Consider the following 16,313-nt stretch of genomic DNA (forward strand, 5'->3'; position numbering starts at 1 on the left):
AACTAAAATTACCAAGTTTAACTTTTGCAGACAATAATTATTTTAGCTTATATTATTTTCAAAACGATTACTAAACACTTTAGAAATTATTAACAAAGTGCAAAGTGAATTCGCAGGATTGTAAAATTAATTAATGAGTTATCATGAGTAATGAGAAAGTTAATCAAATAATTTATGCTGCACTGAGAATTAATTGTCAGTTGCGTATATCATTGAACAATTCATTTGTGAAGCTACTAATCAAATTTGTTTTATCTGCTTTGACTTTTGAGATATTTTAATGAAAATATTAAATTATCTCAAAAATTGCAAATAAAATTATTAAAGTGCAATATTTATCATGCTAAGAATGGTAATGGGATTTATTTATTTAAAAAATGCATATTTTGCAATGGTAATGTAATAACATATGCAAATTGAAATATGCAATAGTTTAGCACATTTTGACAATTAGATCGAGAAAAAGAAAGCAGTCTGAACCTTTATCGAAACATTTATTTCGTATAAGAAGCTGAGAACTACATGGAAAATGTTTTGACATCATAAACTATTGTAAAATGCTGGAATATTTTAGATCACGAAAGTTTTTTGTGAATTATTCAATTAATATTTACATTTAAATAATCCCTACATTATATTATGGCTAATTTCAGAATAGAACAACAGCAGTGTACAATTTTGGTAGCATTTCAAAAAAATGGAAAATCAGCGTCGCCATAACCACTGGATATTTCCTTTTTCGCAAGCGTGGACAATTGCATTTGCCATTGGTTTACAACATGTTGGGCATTTCCAGGCTGCGCATTTTGTACATCAACACGAACATTACGTCCGTATTTGTCGTCAAACTTACGGACCAACAACAATGCAGGTACAAACGAAATTTTGTGTATTGCGAGAATTTTTCTACAAGCAATTTATTTTACTTTTTATCTGTTGAGTGAATTTCTTCAAAATTTCAGTTTTTTACTTTAAAATTTCTGGTTCTGCTTCAATCCATGCCCATTTTTTATGTTTCTGTTCCATTTTGAACTTTCCTTTGCAATCAATAGGGACAACAATAATTTCCAATGTATTTGGTTTTGCTTCATCATAAAATACCTGCAATCAAGCCAAATTAACTAAATAATTGATATACTTATTCAAATGAAAGAAAAAATTATGCAGATCAAATAAGAAAAATATTTACATTCAAATATGCGTAATAAATAGACAGAAAGAAGAAACCTACCCACAAGTATCGTTGCTCAGTTGATTTTTCCCATTAATAATTAAAAGAAAGACTTAATCAACTGGCGTTGAATAGTGATTATAAAAATGATATTTTAACAAATATCCGTTGATTTTTGATGTGAAAAGCAAGGAAGAACATTTTGAAGAGGATATTAAAAAAGTGGCTTAAATATATAAAATATTAAAAGCAAACACACAAAATTTTTTAAAAATTATGCTTATTCATTATTCTTGGGAAAGTGAAATTTGTAAAATAAAACATATTCAAATGGAACCTTCAATCGTTCGTTGAACGCTTTGCAAGCTTCACACCAAGAGGCGGTGAAGTACAACAGCAACACCTTGTCTTTCCAAGATTCAAATTTCACTTGGCATGTTTGATTGAACAAACTGCTTTTCAATATTCGCAAATTTTGCAACCAAGCATCTTGCTCATTTGCTTTTTCTGATTCTGCAATGCTTGTAGAATTCTAAGAAAAAAAAACAAATAAATTTACCAATAAATTTTATTTAAAAGTTTATTTTTTAAATTTTACACGTATAATAAGAATTATTTTTTACATTAAATGTGTAAAATCTTTTTACTTTTATTAATTCATCATCTTTAGTTAATGAAGACTTTTCAGTATTGAATTTTTTGAACATTTCGACAGAATTTTGATGGAGAATTTTCATAGACAATATGTAACAACACAACTGCAAGTGCAGTAGTAGTGGAAGTTTGATCGCCAGTAGATGCGCATAAAGCAACTTGCAAGCAAGATATGATTTAAACACGGAGAAGCTGTTTTCAACAACTATCAGCCAATCACATCATTAATAATAGCAGCACCAGTAAGAGTAGAGCTACTAAGAATAGCAATGGTATTAGCCTGGATTATATTACAAAAAAAGGAATTGAATCCCGTAATTAGGTTTGCAGCTACAATGTTGCCGTTTATAATGAATTTTAAAGCGTCAATCAAATTATTAATCTGTTTACATTTTGAAATAAGGTTTTCAAATACAGTAAATGAATGAATTGAAATGAACTGTGATCAGTCAATTGATTAAAACATCTTTCCCATTGCTATTGCTATCAAATGCAACAGGCGGATTGGCACTGGTTTCCCGGGAGAAATGATGAAATATCCATTGCCAATGAACATTGGTTTCTTATTACTTAATTTGAACGATCACCTCTGTTATCAATGAATTCTTCACGTTTCTGCATTGGAAAATTGAAAATTAACGAATTTACTGAAGGCAAATTAAAATTAAATTGAAAATATGTAACATTTACATTTGTTGGTTTATTTACATATTTGTCCAAATAATGGCTGCGATAGCTAACAATGTTAAAATGAAAGTTGCACGAAATGCATAAAACAGAAACAAGAAAAATATCTCATATCATCTGATCAATTTTGTCATTCATAACTGAACCTGAAATTTAAATTTTTCAATGATTTAGTGTAAATAAAAGTAACAAAAAGTGTGACAACGAAGAAATAAGTTGATGTTCAAGCAATTAATTTTCAAATATTGTAAAATATAGGTGTCAGATATATCAGAACAACTTTATTTATAATTACAAAATTTTCTTATATTATTTGCGAATAATAATAATATACGGAACAATCTGATTAATTACGTTGATATAAAAATATGAAATTTTGAATTCAATACAGACGCAAAATTTCTAAAAATTAAATTAATGTTATAATAAATTAGTATTGTAACTTGAATTTGATTTGTCGTCGCATTGGAAATGATGATATCCCATGAATATGGAATGGATGTGCATTTCTTTAAATTTTTTGTTGGAAAAACATAGCATATTTATGTATTCAGATTAATGCTTGCAATTAAAAGTAATTACTGATTAAACTCATTTTTCATTACTTATTATTTGCAATATATTCTTTATTGATCAATTATCAAACGTTCAAGCATTTCAAAGCAAGTAATTTGACAGAAAATGCATAATTCCAAAGAAACATAGATACATTATTGTAAGGCAATTAGAATGAAGAACGTACTTTGAAAATTTCTATAATGTTACGTTCAAACCAGTATAAAACTCACCCAATTGGGCTTGTTAATCAGTTAATTAAGCTTAGTTCGGTTTTGTGAAATTATATAAAAGTAAATATGAAATATGATAATAAAGAAAATCTATTTGCAAGTGTTTAATCTTATAATCGATCAGATATCACTTTAATGAGAATACACGTAGTAATAAATTGAAAATCACAATTTTACTTTGCAATATATTCAATAATGATTCAAAATGCAATAATTCACAATTTAAAATATTAAAAAAAAGAAAAAACAATTCACCCTCATAAATTATTTTTTATTTAATCAGGAAAAAGTATAATTTTGTTTTTAAATTTTTAATATTTTCATGTTTCTTAAAAATAGCTTTCTAGAGTCAGTTCACTATTTAAAATTCATGCGTAATTTATTTAATTTACTGCGTGAAATCACAAAAAATTGCTGTGGAAAAGTGAGTGTAGAAAGGCAATTTTTGACAATATTCCTTAGATGTGCAATTTTTGCTTATCAGTTGTCAAGCATATGTTAAAATATGCTCGTGTAATTTACATTATTCAGTCAAGCAAGGAAAATTTTATTTGCTCGACTGTATCATAAATTTTATAAAAAGGTTTTTACATCAGGATGTTGCAATTAAATTTTTAAAGCTGAAAGTTAAAAAAAAACAATTTATTTATTGCAGTAATTATGCAATGCAGTAGTTTACAGCTTAAAGTAAATCATTCTAAATTAATATTAAATAAATTTTTTTATCGTATAACTTCATTAAACAAATTTTTTATTGCAAATGGATATATTAATACGTATATTCATATAGTGCATTTGGTGAGCAGTTATCTCGCCACTTTTCATTACTTGTGCACTGTTTTTACTTCGAATGAAAATATTATTAGTTGTTAATTTCACTTTAACTACTTATGTATTTAACAAATTTATGTGTTGAGCTGTAGAATATAGTGTTAGTATTTAAATTAAAAATTTTACCTGAAAATCAGTTATGATGTAAATTTTAAGCTTTATTGTTTGAATTCAAAATAATTTACAAATGTGATGTTATATGATCAATAACCATAATTTTATTCAATGGACTGAAATCACTTTTTGTGATGACTTGTTTTTTATTTTTTAATATACTTTCATTGTATTTTCATGAAATTTTTATTGTTAATATTTATTATGAGTTTTTATTTTTAATTTTTTTAAACAAAATTGTGCATAATACGATTTTATAATTGAGCTAACTTTTGGAATTGTTGTGTTTAAACAATGTATATTTAATATTTTATTTTCTATTTATTTATTCATTACTAATTTTATTGTATATTTTGGCTTAACATCTAAATAAATGGCTTAAATTTTTGATTGCTAGTGTTGCCAGTTGTTTAAAATAATCAGCTGGCGTTTCACCACACACTTTGACGGAATTAAATCATCACAATCAGTATGTACAAATTTGATCATTTCCATCACAAGGAACATAATTTTTTCTGTTGAGTAAATAAAGATATATTACTGAAAGAACGAGTGTAATAATGAAAGGATAAAAGCAAAAAATGGTTTTTGCTTGATCAAAGCATGCTACGTAACAATTATTTTGAACCAGTTGATAAATAATAAAAAAATATAAAAAGTAAAAAGTATCCGCTGCAGTTTATGCGATGATGCATTTCGTGATACTGTAATTTTTTTAGTATTAAATTAATTTTTTAAACGGATGTATTGATCATGGATTTTAATCAGGTATATATTTCAAAATGTCAGAAAATATTTTAATAAGATAAAATGATTTTCCATATTCTGCTTGATTATATGTTTAATTAATAAATAGCATTTTATTAGCTGAAACGTGCAAGAGCAATGCAACAAACGTTTACAGTAAACATTACTGCATAAATACAAATGCAACTCTGTTTACCAAAAGTGTATTTTGCCTAACTACAACAAAATGCGAAAACATTAAACTATTAGCATTTCAAAATTTTCTCATTTTCTGCATGTTTCCTTCTTGGGATGTCACGAAAATAAATGAATATTATGAATAAATGTTTTTAATAGACGACATGGCAGTTTTTTGAAAAATTTAATTTTTTGCTTAATTTTGCATTAGGGAGAAGCATTATATCGTGAAATGAAATAGATAAAGGTTTGAGATAAAAAATAAATAAAGTTAAAGCAAGAGAAAAATATCAAGCATTCAATATTGTAAGCATAATTGCAAAAAAGTCTTATGATTCTTTTAAATATTAAGTAAGTTATTAAAATTTTTTACTTTAAGAATGAAAAAATACAAATATCCCTTTATTATAAATGATTCTGCTTTTTTGATGCGCTAGATGTTATTTTAAATAGTAGTGTATTAATAGAATTCTTATTTTGAGGTTTTGATCATGACCAAAGCGAAGCTTTAGTTTATTAAAAGCTTTCTTTTGTTGTTCATGATTTTTTGTGTTTCCTTTATTTCTTTAATTATTCTTCATCAGAATAAATCATAAAGTGCATTATGCAACCCTATATAATACTGATAAAATTAATGCATGAAATTCAAGTGTGCTCTTCAAAATGTGATCACAATAATCCTTTTGTTATTTTATATTCAATTCCATTACTTATATCCATGCACCGTAAGGACGACTGTAAAGAATTATTTTTTCAAGCGTGAAAATTTGTATTTTAAATATGATGTCATTGTGTATTTTATGCAACCCAATACATAGCAACAATGAATATTTATGCATTATTTTATAATTCACTGGATAAATAAAATACATTATTTATTTATTCACTAGAAAATAGTTAAAACATTTTTTGTTTTTCAGCTTATTACATTGTTGTTATTATACTGTTAATGTTTTTATTATCACAGTTGTATTTCATATCATTTATTATCATAGCTGTAATCAAGAAGTTAGTTTAATAGTTTGCGCAATCACATAATTAAACATTAATCATAGACATCTTTAAATTAAGCAAAAACGCTTCTTCAGAGAAAAATATTTATTTTAATAATGCTAAAATAGGAACACAAATAGATGAGTGTGCAAATTATGCGTAGTGTTAACATTGTAGTATTTAAGGAATGAAATTCAGTTGCAGATCATTTGTAATTCGTTTAACTAATAAAATGATATTACTGTTGTTACTTTCATTGACTGCATCATTGCAATGTAATGGGGCTAAGGCAAGTTGTTTGAAAGCAGCATACACTTTAAAATATTACTATAAAACTGTAAATTAGAGTTAAATAAAGGATTGATTTATTTGATAATCAAATTCTGATTTCTTTGAATGTATATTTTCATATTTTTTAGAATGAATCTGAAATCGAAAATCATTCGGTAAGTTTCTCAAAATTTTCCTGCTTTCTTTTTATTTTGGTTGGTTCTTTACAGAGCAGAAATCGATTGCAATTGTAATTACCAGTAAAATATAACACTTTTGGAAATTTTAATTATAATAACGTTGGTAACCTGGTTTAAATTAAATAGAAATATTTCTATCTTATTTATTTATTTGTATGCATATTTTTAATTAATTTATTAACTGTTTTTATATATTGTACTGACCTGTCATTATAATAATAATAATTATTATTATTGTTATTTTGTACATTTTTAAAAACAATTTTTACAATCATTGCAATGGCAAATTTTATTTAAAATTGCTTTATAATATTCCATTATAATGACAATGACGTTGAATAACAATTTTATTGACACTTTTTCTTATTTTCATTTTCTCTTCATTAACAAGATTTCCTGTATTTTTTTCTTTTTGCTATTGCCTCCTACATTTTTATGTTATTATTAAACCTAAATGTTGTTACTTGTTACTACTTAATATACTAATAACTAAATTTAAGAAAAAAATTTTTTTAACTTTCTTAAAACTTCAAATGAATTATACCGCATGATAAATTTTATGCAGAAATAATTTCATCAAACAAAATGTGACGAATATGTCAGTAAAACTAGAAGCAGCTGAAAATTTTGCACAGATTGGCATTTTTTAAATTGAATTTTGCTTCAGTAAATTAATTGAGACAAGCAGATGTATGAAAGCTAGAAAATTACTTTGTTATTGCTTTAATCAACAAGTGAATAGAGTTAATATTATGAATTTAGGAATTTCAAGTAAAATTTGCTTTCTGCAGTTTCAAGGTATGTGAAAAAGAACTAATCAATGTAGAGAAGCCAAATCTCACAGAAGAGGAGGTTAAAACTTATTATGAATTGTACACGAGTTGCAGAGATGCATGCTTTGAAAAGTAAGTACATGCCTTAATTTCTGCTGAAAATATTTTAAACTTGAAGTTCTATTTAATGTGTATAATTTTATTAAACAATGAAGATTCATTCTATTCATATATTCATATTTCGTGGCAGTTAGACAGTTATACACATTTTCTGAAATTTTTTCCATAATAAACGAACGTTATGAATAAGAAGCTGTAATATTATCCGTTTCTGATTGAAAAATGGAAAAGAATAAAAGATTAATTTTAATACAGGATTTCTACGTCAGAATCATTTGCGAAGAAGTTTGAGAAATTCAAATTAAAAGAATACGAAAAGCTTATGAAACAGCGGCAAGAAAAAGAAGAAAAAAGGAAGGAAAAAAGAAGAAAAGAAGCAGAGAAGAAAAAAAAGAAGACAGAAAAAGAAGAGAAGAAGAAAGAAAAACAACAAAAAGAACCGACGGTAAAACTTGAGAAAAAATTGGAAGAACAAGAATGAGGAGATAATTTATGCATGCAAATATATATATATTGGATAGTAGGCATCGGCGTACTGAAAGCAGTCATATTTTCATACTTCTCCTTTAACGTCAAGTACTTTATAAAAATTTATTAGAAACGTATGCAGTGCTTATTTCCAATTTAACAATACCTCTGGCACCAGTGCAGCGAAACAAGTTGTCAATAACTATTTCATAAAGCAAGCACAGGGCAGACAGCGTGGTGAAGAAAGCATAATATCCTGAAATGACTTTTCTGAAATAATCTAATTTTCTAATTTTTTTTCTTATCCTTATTTATTTTCATTTTTCAGAAAAAATTTATCATATTTTAAAATTAATATAAATCATATGCATTGACGAGCAGTGAATTAATTGATAATGACGATCTCTACTGTACATTTCTCTTATGATGGATGAAACGTGTGTTTTCAAATGCTGACAAATTGTTTCTACGAGCAAAGGGTTGAGATGCTATGAAACAGTGAAGCAATAAGCATATAAATTCAGTACTTTATGTAGATTTAGTGACACTTTTGATTTCAAAATTACTAAAAGTGCAGAAGTCTTTTACAACAGCTCTGCAACTTTACCCTTTTTCTTCATTTTATATCATTGACCACGTCACAATAAAACAATACGGAGCTCTTGTTGAGCCTTTTTAACAAGCAAGCAAAATTTTAAGCTAAACAAATTTTCCTTACTGCAGTATAAAAATACGAATTTTGTATTCAAATTAATTAACTTTAAAACCAGCTTTTTCGACTGCTTATCAATCTAACAGTGCCGATTTCTTTAATTTTTGAAATAGAAGCTTTGCATATTTTCGTTTGAAATGATTTCACCGCTTACTGCAATATTTTATGCTTATCAAGCAAAAGCCTTAATGAGTAAAAATTAAATACAGGGCCTTAATTAGCTGTTCAGTCTTGTAAATAATTTCAAATTGTGTAACTAAACTGCTGCACAATGGTGAGTAAACTTTGCTCATAATATTCTACTATTATAACATTTAATAACAATTCTAATGAAACTTTTCTTCTTTTTCCTTTATTAACAAGTTTTTTTTATTTTTTTTTGTTATGTATTCTTCATTTTTCCGTTATTATTAGACCTACTTGTTGTTACTTGTTACTACTTAATATACTAATAACTAAATTTAAGAAAAAAATTTTTTAACTTTCTTCCAAATGAATTATACCGCATGATAAATTTTATGCAGAAATAATTTCATAAAACAAAATGTGACGAATATGTCAGTAAAACTAGAAGCAGCTGAAAATTTTGCACAGATTGGCATTTTTTAAATTGAATTTTGCTTCAGTAAATTAATTGAGACAAGCAGATGTATGAAAGCTAGAGAATTACTTTGCTATTGCTTTAATCAACAAGTGAATAGAGTTAATATTATGAATTTAGGAATTTGAAGTAAAATTTGCTTTCTGCAGTTTCAAGGTATGTGAAAAAGAACTACGCAATGCAGAGAAGCCAAATCTCACAGAACAGGAGGCTAAAACTTATTATGAATTGTACATGGGTTGCAGAGATGCATGTTTTGAAAAGTAAGTACATGCCTTAATTTCTGCTGAACATATTTTAAACTTGAAGTTCTATTTAATGTGTATAATTTTATTAAACAATGAAGATTCATTCTATTCATATATTCATATTTCGTGGCAGTTAGACAGTTATACACATTTTCTGAAATTTTTTCCATAATAAACGAACGTTATGAATAAGAAGCTGTAATATTATCCGTTTCTGATTGAAAAATGGAAAAGAATAAAAGATTAATTTTAATACAGGATTTCTACGTCAGAATCATTTGCGAAGAAGTTTGAGAAATTCAAATTAAAAGAATACGAAAAGCTTATGAAAAAGCGACAAGAAAAAGAAGAAAAAAGGAAGGAGAAAAGAAGAAAAGAAGCAGAGAAGATAAAAAAGCAGAAGGAAAAAGAAGAGGAGAAGAAAAGAAAACTCGTGAAAACAGAAACGGTACTATTTGCAAAAGTATTGGAAAAGCAAGAAATGAAGGAATAATTTATACACACATATCTATGCACAATTGATTAATTAATTATTTACTTATATATTCATATATATATATATATATCTGAATAAGTAAATAAAAATAAATTTTTATTCAAATCGTTACCTGTGTATATTATGAAACAGTGGTATAATAATTATATACATTCAGAACATCATTCATATTAATTGAATAATACTTCTGATTTTGAAATGACTAAAAGTGTTAAAACCTTTTACGATATCTCTGCAACTTTACCCTTTTTCTCCGCATTATTTGACTGGTCAAGTCACAATAAAACAATACTGAGTTCTTTGGTGAGCCTTTAAAACAAGCAAACAAAATTTTAAACAAAACAAATGTTGCTTACAGTACCATAAAAATACGAACTTTATATTCGAAATAATTAACTTTAAAAGCAATTTTTAGCATGCTCATGAATCTGACAGTGCTCATTCTTATAAACTTTCAAATTGATGCTTAGTTTATTTTTAAATTGATTTCAATTTGCTTAATACAAAGTTCGCTGAAATATTTTATGCTTATTCAAGCAAAAATTTTAATGCAAAGACTTCATCAACTGCTCATTACTTGTTAATAATTTCAAACTGCACAATTAAATTACTGCACAGTGATGGCCGAAATTTGCATATAAAATAACTGCACCATCATTTGCTAAAAGATAAACGCAAACTTGATCATTCATCATCATCATGCTATCAATTACATTATTATTATTATTATTATTGCATATTGTTGAGAGTTGCCTGCTGATGTCTATAGATCAAATTGATCTGAAATTTTCATTTTCGAAAAATTTTAATTTAGTCAATAATAAAGCATCTCAATAATTAATTTGTTCTCCAACAATAACAAGACAGTCTGAGTTATTTATTCAATTTTACAAATTTCAGAAGCGCATAATTAAAAATAATAAAAACTTTATTGTCATTTAAAAAAAAATAATCTTATTTCAAAAATCATTTCAAATCAAAATCAGAAGAAATTTTCAAATTGATGAACTGAAACTTTGTCGCCTGCTTTCCATTTAATTATCCTTATTTTCGAGTATCCAAGGATGAGCAGCCAATTCTTTCAATGGCATGCGTTTTGATGGCGTCGGTTGCAACAGCTGAAATTTATTAAAAATATATATTATTAAATATTTTATTTAATAAAAAAATGGAGAAGAGGACAAAGATAAATGCTACCCTGCGGATCACATCTTTCGCCCCTTCTGAAAAATTTTCAGGCATTTCATATTGACACTGTCGAATACGACGAAACGTGGCATGCTGACTTTCTGAATAAAATGGAGGCTTTCCATTCAAAAATTCGAACAACAACACCCCAAGAGACCAAAGATCAACCTCAAAAAAAGAAAACAAAATTTCACACAATCACATTTTTTTAATTTTAATGTACTTCATTCATTTGAATGCAAAAAAGTTCTCCTTACTGCATCACCGTGTGGTTGACCAGAGATCATTTCAGGCGGCAGATAATCCAACGTTCCACAAACAGTGCCACGCCTAAATAAACGAATCTGTTGAAATATATTAATTTTCAAATTTTTTTTCTCAAACATTCATATGAAACTAAATTATGCAGATGAGAAAAAAACTACCTCGACGATGGCGAATGAACCGACCATCCAAAGTCAGCAATCTTCAACTGACCATTACTACCAATCAGAATATTTTCCGGCTTGATGTCACGATGAATCACCTTTTTACTGTGCAAATAAGATAAAGCCCCAATTAATTGGTGCAAATACTGAAATTATAAATAGTATCATATTTAATAATGGAAAAATTAGGATAAGAAAAAAGAACCTGAGCTGACTGCTTTTCTGAAAAGTGCCCACAACGTTTCAACTCGGCATACAATTCACCTTTACCAGCATATTCCAGAATTAAGTATATACGAGAAGAGTCATAAAAATAGCCATACAAACGTAGAATGTTTGGATGTCTTAAATATTTTAAAAACTGAATTTTGAAAACTGATTTTCACTTTCCAAAAGTTCATTTACTTCAAATGAGCTTGAATTTCAATTTCTCGTCTCAGCTGATGTTCACAACCTGCATTCACCAACTGCGACTTAAACAGCACCTCAAATGTATCATTCACGTGTAATTTTAAATTTAATTGTACATTACAAAAAAATATTCAAATAAAAGTTACTTTAAGAGCAACGACAAATTTGTGCTGCTTTTCTCGAGCTAAATATACATGACCAAATTTTCCCTTTCCAAGTGCTCGACCAATTTCAAAATCATCCAATGTCCACATTCTAAAAATCAAAATTGTGCACAATCAACTGGTGCATTATTTCAATTCTGACAAATTTAAATTCATAATTCTCAACAATCATTCATCAAGAAGCAATTAATTCATTCCTTTAGATGAAATAAATTAAATATTTCAAACAACCAAAGTAAACATTCATGCAATCCTCAACTGAGTTTTTTAAAAATACAAACTTTCGAGTTTTTTCCTTTTCTTTACTGGTTTTAGGTGCTGACGTAGCTTCTTTATTTTCATTTTTAAACTGTTCAGCTTGTTCGGTTGAATTCGATTCATTTGGAACAACTTCACCTTCTTTAGACTGTAAATTAAATTAAAATAAAACGAATAAATTGCTAACACAAAATAACAATAAATAAACAACAATTCTTCAATTGCAAAACTTTTTAAAAAACACATCTCATTCTATTATACTACTAAAAGATAAGTAGAAGAAAATAACATGCCTCTTTAACCGACTCATTGTCTTGTGTGCCATCTCTAAATACAGTGAACAGGTTATAAAATAATTCCAAAATTAAAGTATTAGTTAGAAAACGTTTAAATGTGAACAGCTGATTCACTTACTTCTGAGAAGCATTTGGTGCAGTGTCCATTTGAATATGATTTCCGATACAGCAAAGCAGTTAAATCCTCTGAAATGCATTGATTATAATAATTTCCAATGTACAATTAACCAAGCATAGTTTTAACTTTTAAAAACGATCAAAACATTTTAAACATAAGAAATGTAAAAATATAAGAACATCAACAAGAAGTATAACAATTTTGTAAAAAATTTTACACAAATCGAAGAATATTATAAAAACCAACAAAATAACGTTGGAATAGAAAATTTTAACGTTGCAATAATTTATTAAAAAATTGAATAAAGTAAATTAAGAAAAGAATTTACTGCCACATTTCAAATAAAAATTCATTTATCTAAAATTATTGAAAACAATGCCTGATTTAATTAAACTAAATTTATCGGTTTGAAATAAATTAAAAATAAGTTTTACTATTCGCTTTATTCTGGGCATTCAGCTGTCAAGTATATAGAAAAGAAGCATTCAGCATAAACATAATTTCATATACAATTCAAAAAAACAAAAAACATGAATAAGAAACAAACAAATTTTAAAATAAAACCATAAATGAACTTACCTTAACGAGCACAGGCACAACTGTTACTTGGTCTAATCACATTTGAATTTACAGTAACTTTCAATTATAAAAATAATTAAGGTTAAACACTAGGCTACTATGTATAATGGATTATTAGATTAAAAAACAAAACGATCATTTCATGTAAAAATTACTTTAAAAATATAATATATTTCCTAATAAATAACTGAGTTTTATATTTTTTTTACGATTTTTAAAATGATAATTTACTTTTTACAGTAATGAATAATTAATAGGTAAAAATTGTTGCTACATTTCCATCTTAAGTCACCCATAAATATTTCGAAGTTCCTTTTATTTAAACATAAAAAGTAATTACTTTTTATTTTATTATTCAGAAACTGAATAATAAATGATCTTCATTTTAAAATTAACAAAGTTGACCAACATTTTGCAAAACATATAAAGAAATCTGAGTGCTATGGCCTGGTAGGTCAGAGCCCTTCAAAAACTGATTTGGTCTCTAGTGCTGCCCCAATTTTATTCAAATTTAAAATATTTTTGCAATTTAAGTATTTCACACCGACATCAATGCTTGCCTTTCTGTTGATTTGTGCTGTTTGTTGTTTATGATACCTTTCTAAATTTTAATACACTTTTCACTCTATTTCAAATAGGATTTTTAATTTTACTTTTCTGAAATATTTCTTATTTCGACAGTATTATTATTTTTATATACTAAGTTAAATTAAAATTAAAACTTTTTTCTACTTCTTTTTGATTAACATCAATAAATTATTTCGTATAAAATTTACAAGTCTTTTTGTAATCTTTGCACCACTACCGAATCGTGCTGTAACGTGGATTTATTTGAGAGTCTATAGCAATTTCTTTGATGTATGCAAAATGCAGATTCTTTGCATCCGTCGATCCGCATTCGAATTTAAAATATTTCATAAATATTTGCATAATATTTCAGTTTTTGAAGAATTTTTTTTCTTACTGCATTGATATAGTTCAGCAATTTGAGCGATTCATGCAGTCGTTTAGAGCTTAGGAACAGAAAAAAGATAAACTGCACGAACAACAAATGGCTACAAGACAAATGTCAGTTGTAGTCGCTGTGCAGCAGTTTACAGATGATGAAGAAAATGAAAAAGAAAGACACACTCAATGCTCAATACATTATGCTACATTTCAGATGATTAAAAATTTATATTTTTGTCATAAAATTATTTGATTAGCAAAGCTGTTGATATTTTTATTCTATCCAAAACGGAGAACATATTATTATTATTATCAATTCTGTATTGCAGTACATGTCATTCAAAATACTTCTATTATTTTGTGATCGTATCTATAATACAAAATTGATAAATTTGAATAAAGAATATTTCTGAAATTGAAAAATATTCTAATTTTAAACAAAAGTATTTTCGTTTTCAAGTTTAATAAATTTTTCATACCAAATATAATCAACATCTTGTCATGTTACATATAGAACTCTGAAAGCCTGATTAAAGTGGAAAATCAATTTAAAATTGCATGACTTTACGAAAATAACTGCATAATTTTGTGCTACTCTTTGTTTGTTCAGTTGCCACAGCTACTAGCAGGAAGTATAAAATTCTGTATAAACGCCTTGCAACGCTCTGGGGCCATTGCTTTTTTCTTCCTACGTGCAAGTTTCATTCACGTAAGAATTCACTTTCACTAATCTTGTCAACAGTTAATTTCAAAAATGAGATTCAATTAGTATAAATTATACGATATAATAATATTATATTAGGTATAAACTAAGCATTAACATAATAAAAAGTAATACATATAACACAGCTAAATACCTTCTATAATAATATATTTTATCAATTACAATTTTTATTTTCTTAGATTTACCCAGAAGACTCAAAACTATGAAAGTGTTCAGAGTGATCGTTTTTTTATATGCTAGTTTTCTACGCTTTCCAAATAGCAACTTTTTTTATTTAACCATGGTCACAGCTTCTGATAGTTCAAGTGAATGCCCTGATGGCTGGTTTAATTATGAAACTTTCTGTTATTTCACTGGAAAAAATAGAATGACATTTGATGATGCTCAAGCGGAATGTGTAAAAATGGATGCTACATTGTATTTCCCAAGTGATGAGGATGAAATGGTATGTTCCTTTTTTTGAAAAATTTTAATTTATAAATAAGCAAAATAAAATTCAATTTAGGATGAAGTACATGAACACATGTGTCACCCTTGTAGAATTTGGCTTGGGCTCAACTTTTCCACTGAACCAACCTGGCTGTCTGGTCCAGCAATGGATATCCATAAACTGTAATTGGCAGTCAAATTGTAATATATATTTTTTTCAATATACTAAATTGGTAAATATTTCAGCACATGGAGCAGCGGAGATCCAACTACTTGTCACCTTTCACCACTGGATTGTGCAGCATGGTTCAAACCGTCAAGAAATGCACCTTCCAGTGCTAACTGGTACTTGTGCAGCACTCTTTTCAATTATATTTGCAAAAAAGGAGATGTATCCTCATCAATAACAAATAGGGTTAATGTCGAAAATCAAAATGTTTCGTATGATCAGTCAATTCTTCACGAAAACGTTGCGAAAAATAGTTCTGAAGGGAACAGTACAACTGATGATGATTATTTGTGATCTTAGCAAATATCAATAGCAAAAAGGAACTAATTGTCAAATTATTGTAATTTTAAAATAATTTGTCGTATGTCATATGTTGATAGTAAATGTTGTTGGAAAAATTCTTCTTTTAGAAATATTAAAAAAAAATTAACATTATGCTACATGCAATAAAAATAACAATTAAAACAAAAAATTTCATTCAGTGATAACAA

At 27.1% G+C, this 16,313-nt stretch overlaps 6 protein-coding genes across 6 annotated transcripts; 3 read left to right on the forward strand and 3 right to left on the reverse strand.

Moving 5' to 3' along the window:
• Positions 1 to 689: 689 nt before the first annotated feature.
• Tsp_07505 (hypothetical protein) lies at positions 690 to 1,878 on the reverse strand. Its single transcript, XM_003381773.1, has 4 exons — positions 1,819 to 1,878; positions 1,509 to 1,703; positions 971 to 1,101; positions 690 to 906 (listed from the first exon to the last, which is right to left on the reverse strand). Exons 1-4 carry the CDS (start codon positions 1,876 to 1,878, stop codon positions 690 to 692), a joined length of 603 nt encoding a protein of 200 aa, XP_003381821.1.
• A 4,516-nt stretch (positions 1,879 to 6,394) lies between these two features.
• On the forward strand, positions 6,395 to 8,006 carry Tsp_07504 (malaria antigen). Its single transcript, XM_003381774.1, has 5 exons — positions 6,395 to 6,499; positions 6,582 to 6,608; positions 6,663 to 6,682; positions 7,424 to 7,537; positions 7,781 to 8,006. Exons 1-5 carry the CDS (start codon positions 6,395 to 6,397, stop codon positions 8,004 to 8,006), a joined length of 492 nt encoding a protein of 163 aa, XP_003381822.1.
• Positions 8,007 to 8,078: 72 nt separating this feature from the next.
• Tsp_07503 (hypothetical protein) lies at positions 8,079 to 9,307 on the reverse strand. The gene is made up of 4 exons (XM_003381775.1): positions 9,209 to 9,307; positions 8,913 to 9,004; positions 8,160 to 8,263; positions 8,079 to 8,104 (listed from the first exon to the last, which is right to left on the reverse strand). Exons 1-4 carry the CDS (start codon positions 9,305 to 9,307, stop codon positions 8,079 to 8,081), a joined length of 321 nt encoding a protein of 106 aa, XP_003381823.1.
• A 49-nt stretch (positions 9,308 to 9,356) lies between these two features.
• Tsp_07502 (hypothetical protein) lies at positions 9,357 to 10,047 on the forward strand. Its single transcript, XM_003381776.1, is given in 3 exon segments — positions 9,357 to 9,407; positions 9,427 to 9,569; positions 9,813 to 10,047. The coding sequence occupies 3 exon segments, from the start codon at positions 9,357 to 9,359 to the stop codon at positions 10,045 to 10,047; spliced, it is 429 nt and encodes a 142-aa protein (XP_003381824.1).
• A 1,037-nt stretch (positions 10,048 to 11,084) lies between these two features.
• Positions 11,085 to 15,115, reverse strand: Tsp_07501 (serine/threonine-protein kinase 6). The gene is made up of 14 exons (XM_003381777.1): positions 15,093 to 15,115; positions 14,789 to 14,810; positions 14,037 to 14,093; positions 13,833 to 13,854; positions 12,914 to 12,981; positions 12,789 to 12,824; positions 12,523 to 12,647; positions 12,224 to 12,332; positions 12,072 to 12,151; positions 11,872 to 12,010; positions 11,664 to 11,812; positions 11,496 to 11,568; positions 11,248 to 11,406; positions 11,085 to 11,168 (listed from the first exon to the last, which is right to left on the reverse strand). Exons 1-14 carry the CDS (start codon positions 15,113 to 15,115, stop codon positions 11,085 to 11,087), a joined length of 1,146 nt encoding a protein of 381 aa, XP_003381825.1.
• A 329-nt stretch (positions 15,116 to 15,444) lies between these two features.
• On the forward strand, positions 15,445 to 16,116 carry Tsp_07500 (putative C-type lectin domain-containing protein 88). The gene is made up of 3 exons (XM_003381778.1): positions 15,445 to 15,609; positions 15,670 to 15,776; positions 15,840 to 16,116. Exons 1-3 carry the CDS (start codon positions 15,445 to 15,447, stop codon positions 16,114 to 16,116), a joined length of 549 nt encoding a protein of 182 aa, XP_003381826.1.
• The last annotated feature ends 197 nt before the right edge of the window (positions 16,117 to 16,313 follow it).

The sequence above is a fragment of the Trichinella spiralis genome (genome assembly GCF_000181795.1).
Source record: "Trichinella spiralis strain ISS 195 chromosome Unknown Scfld1, whole genome shotgun sequence".
NCBI classification, from domain to species: Eukaryota; Metazoa; Nematoda; class Enoplea; order Trichinellida; family Trichinellidae; genus Trichinella; species Trichinella spiralis.

Excerpts from the sequence above, each read along its gene's own strand:
- Tsp_07505 (XM_003381773.1), bottom strand. The coding sequence starts at position 1,878 with ATGTTCAAAAAATTCAATACTGAAAAGTCTTCATTAACTAAAGATGAT. Across the intron at positions 1,102-1,508 it reads CGTTCAACGAACGATTGAAG|GTATTTTATGATGAAGCAAA; the intron begins GTTCCATTTGAA and ends GCTTGATTGCAG. Across the intron at positions 907-970 it reads GCAGAACCAGAAATTTTAAA|AAAAATTCTCGCAATACACA; the intron begins GTAAAAAACTGA and ends AATTGCTTGTAG.
- Tsp_07504 (XM_003381774.1), top strand. The coding sequence starts at position 6,395 with ATGATATTACTGTTGTTACTTTCATTGACTGCATCATTGCAATGTAAT. Across the intron at positions 6,500-6,581 it reads TAAAATATTACTATAAAACT|AATGAATCTGAAATCGAAAA; the intron begins GTAAATTAGAGT and ends CATATTTTTTAG. Across the intron at positions 7,538-7,780 it reads AGAGATGCATGCTTTGAAAA|GATTTCTACGTCAGAATCAT; the intron begins GTAAGTACATGC and ends ATTTTAATACAG.
- Tsp_07503 (XM_003381775.1), bottom strand. The coding sequence starts at position 9,307 with ATGCCAATCTGTGCAAAATTTTCAGCTGCTTCTAGTTTTACTGACATA. Across the intron at positions 9,005-9,208 it reads TGCATAAAATTTATCATGCG|AATATTATGAGCAAAGTTTA; the intron begins GTATAATTCATT and ends TTATAATAGTAG. Across the intron at positions 8,264-8,912 it reads GAACAGCTAATTAAGGCCCT|AAAAGTCATTTCAGGATATT; the intron begins GTATTTAATTTT and ends AGATTATTTCAG.
- Tsp_07502 (XM_003381776.1), top strand. The coding sequence starts at position 9,357 with ATGAAAGCTAGAGAATTACTTTGCTATTGCTTTAATCAACAAGTGAAT. Across the intron at positions 9,570-9,812 it reads AGAGATGCATGTTTTGAAAA|GATTTCTACGTCAGAATCAT; the intron begins GTAAGTACATGC and ends ATTTTAATACAG.
- Tsp_07501 (XM_003381777.1), bottom strand. The coding sequence starts at position 15,115 with ATGGCCCCAGAGCGTTGCAAGGC. Across the intron at positions 12,648-12,788 it reads TGAGTCGGTTAAAGAGGCAT|TCTAAAGAAGGTGAAGTTGT; the intron begins GTTATTTTCTTC and ends TTTAATTTACAG. Across the intron at positions 12,152-12,223 it reads AATTTGTCGTTGCTCTTAAA|GTGCTGTTTAAGTCGCAGTT; the intron begins GTAACTTTTATT and ends GATACATTTGAG.
- Tsp_07500 (XM_003381778.1), top strand. The coding sequence starts at position 15,445 with ATGGTCACAGCTTCTGATAGTTCAAGTGAATGCCCTGATGGCTGGTTT. Across the intron at positions 15,610-15,669 it reads CAAGTGATGAGGATGAAATG|GATGAAGTACATGAACACAT; the intron begins GTATGTTCCTTT and ends AATTCAATTTAG. Across the intron at positions 15,777-15,839 it reads GCAATGGATATCCATAAACT|CACATGGAGCAGCGGAGATC; the intron begins GTAATTGGCAGT and ends TAAATATTTCAG.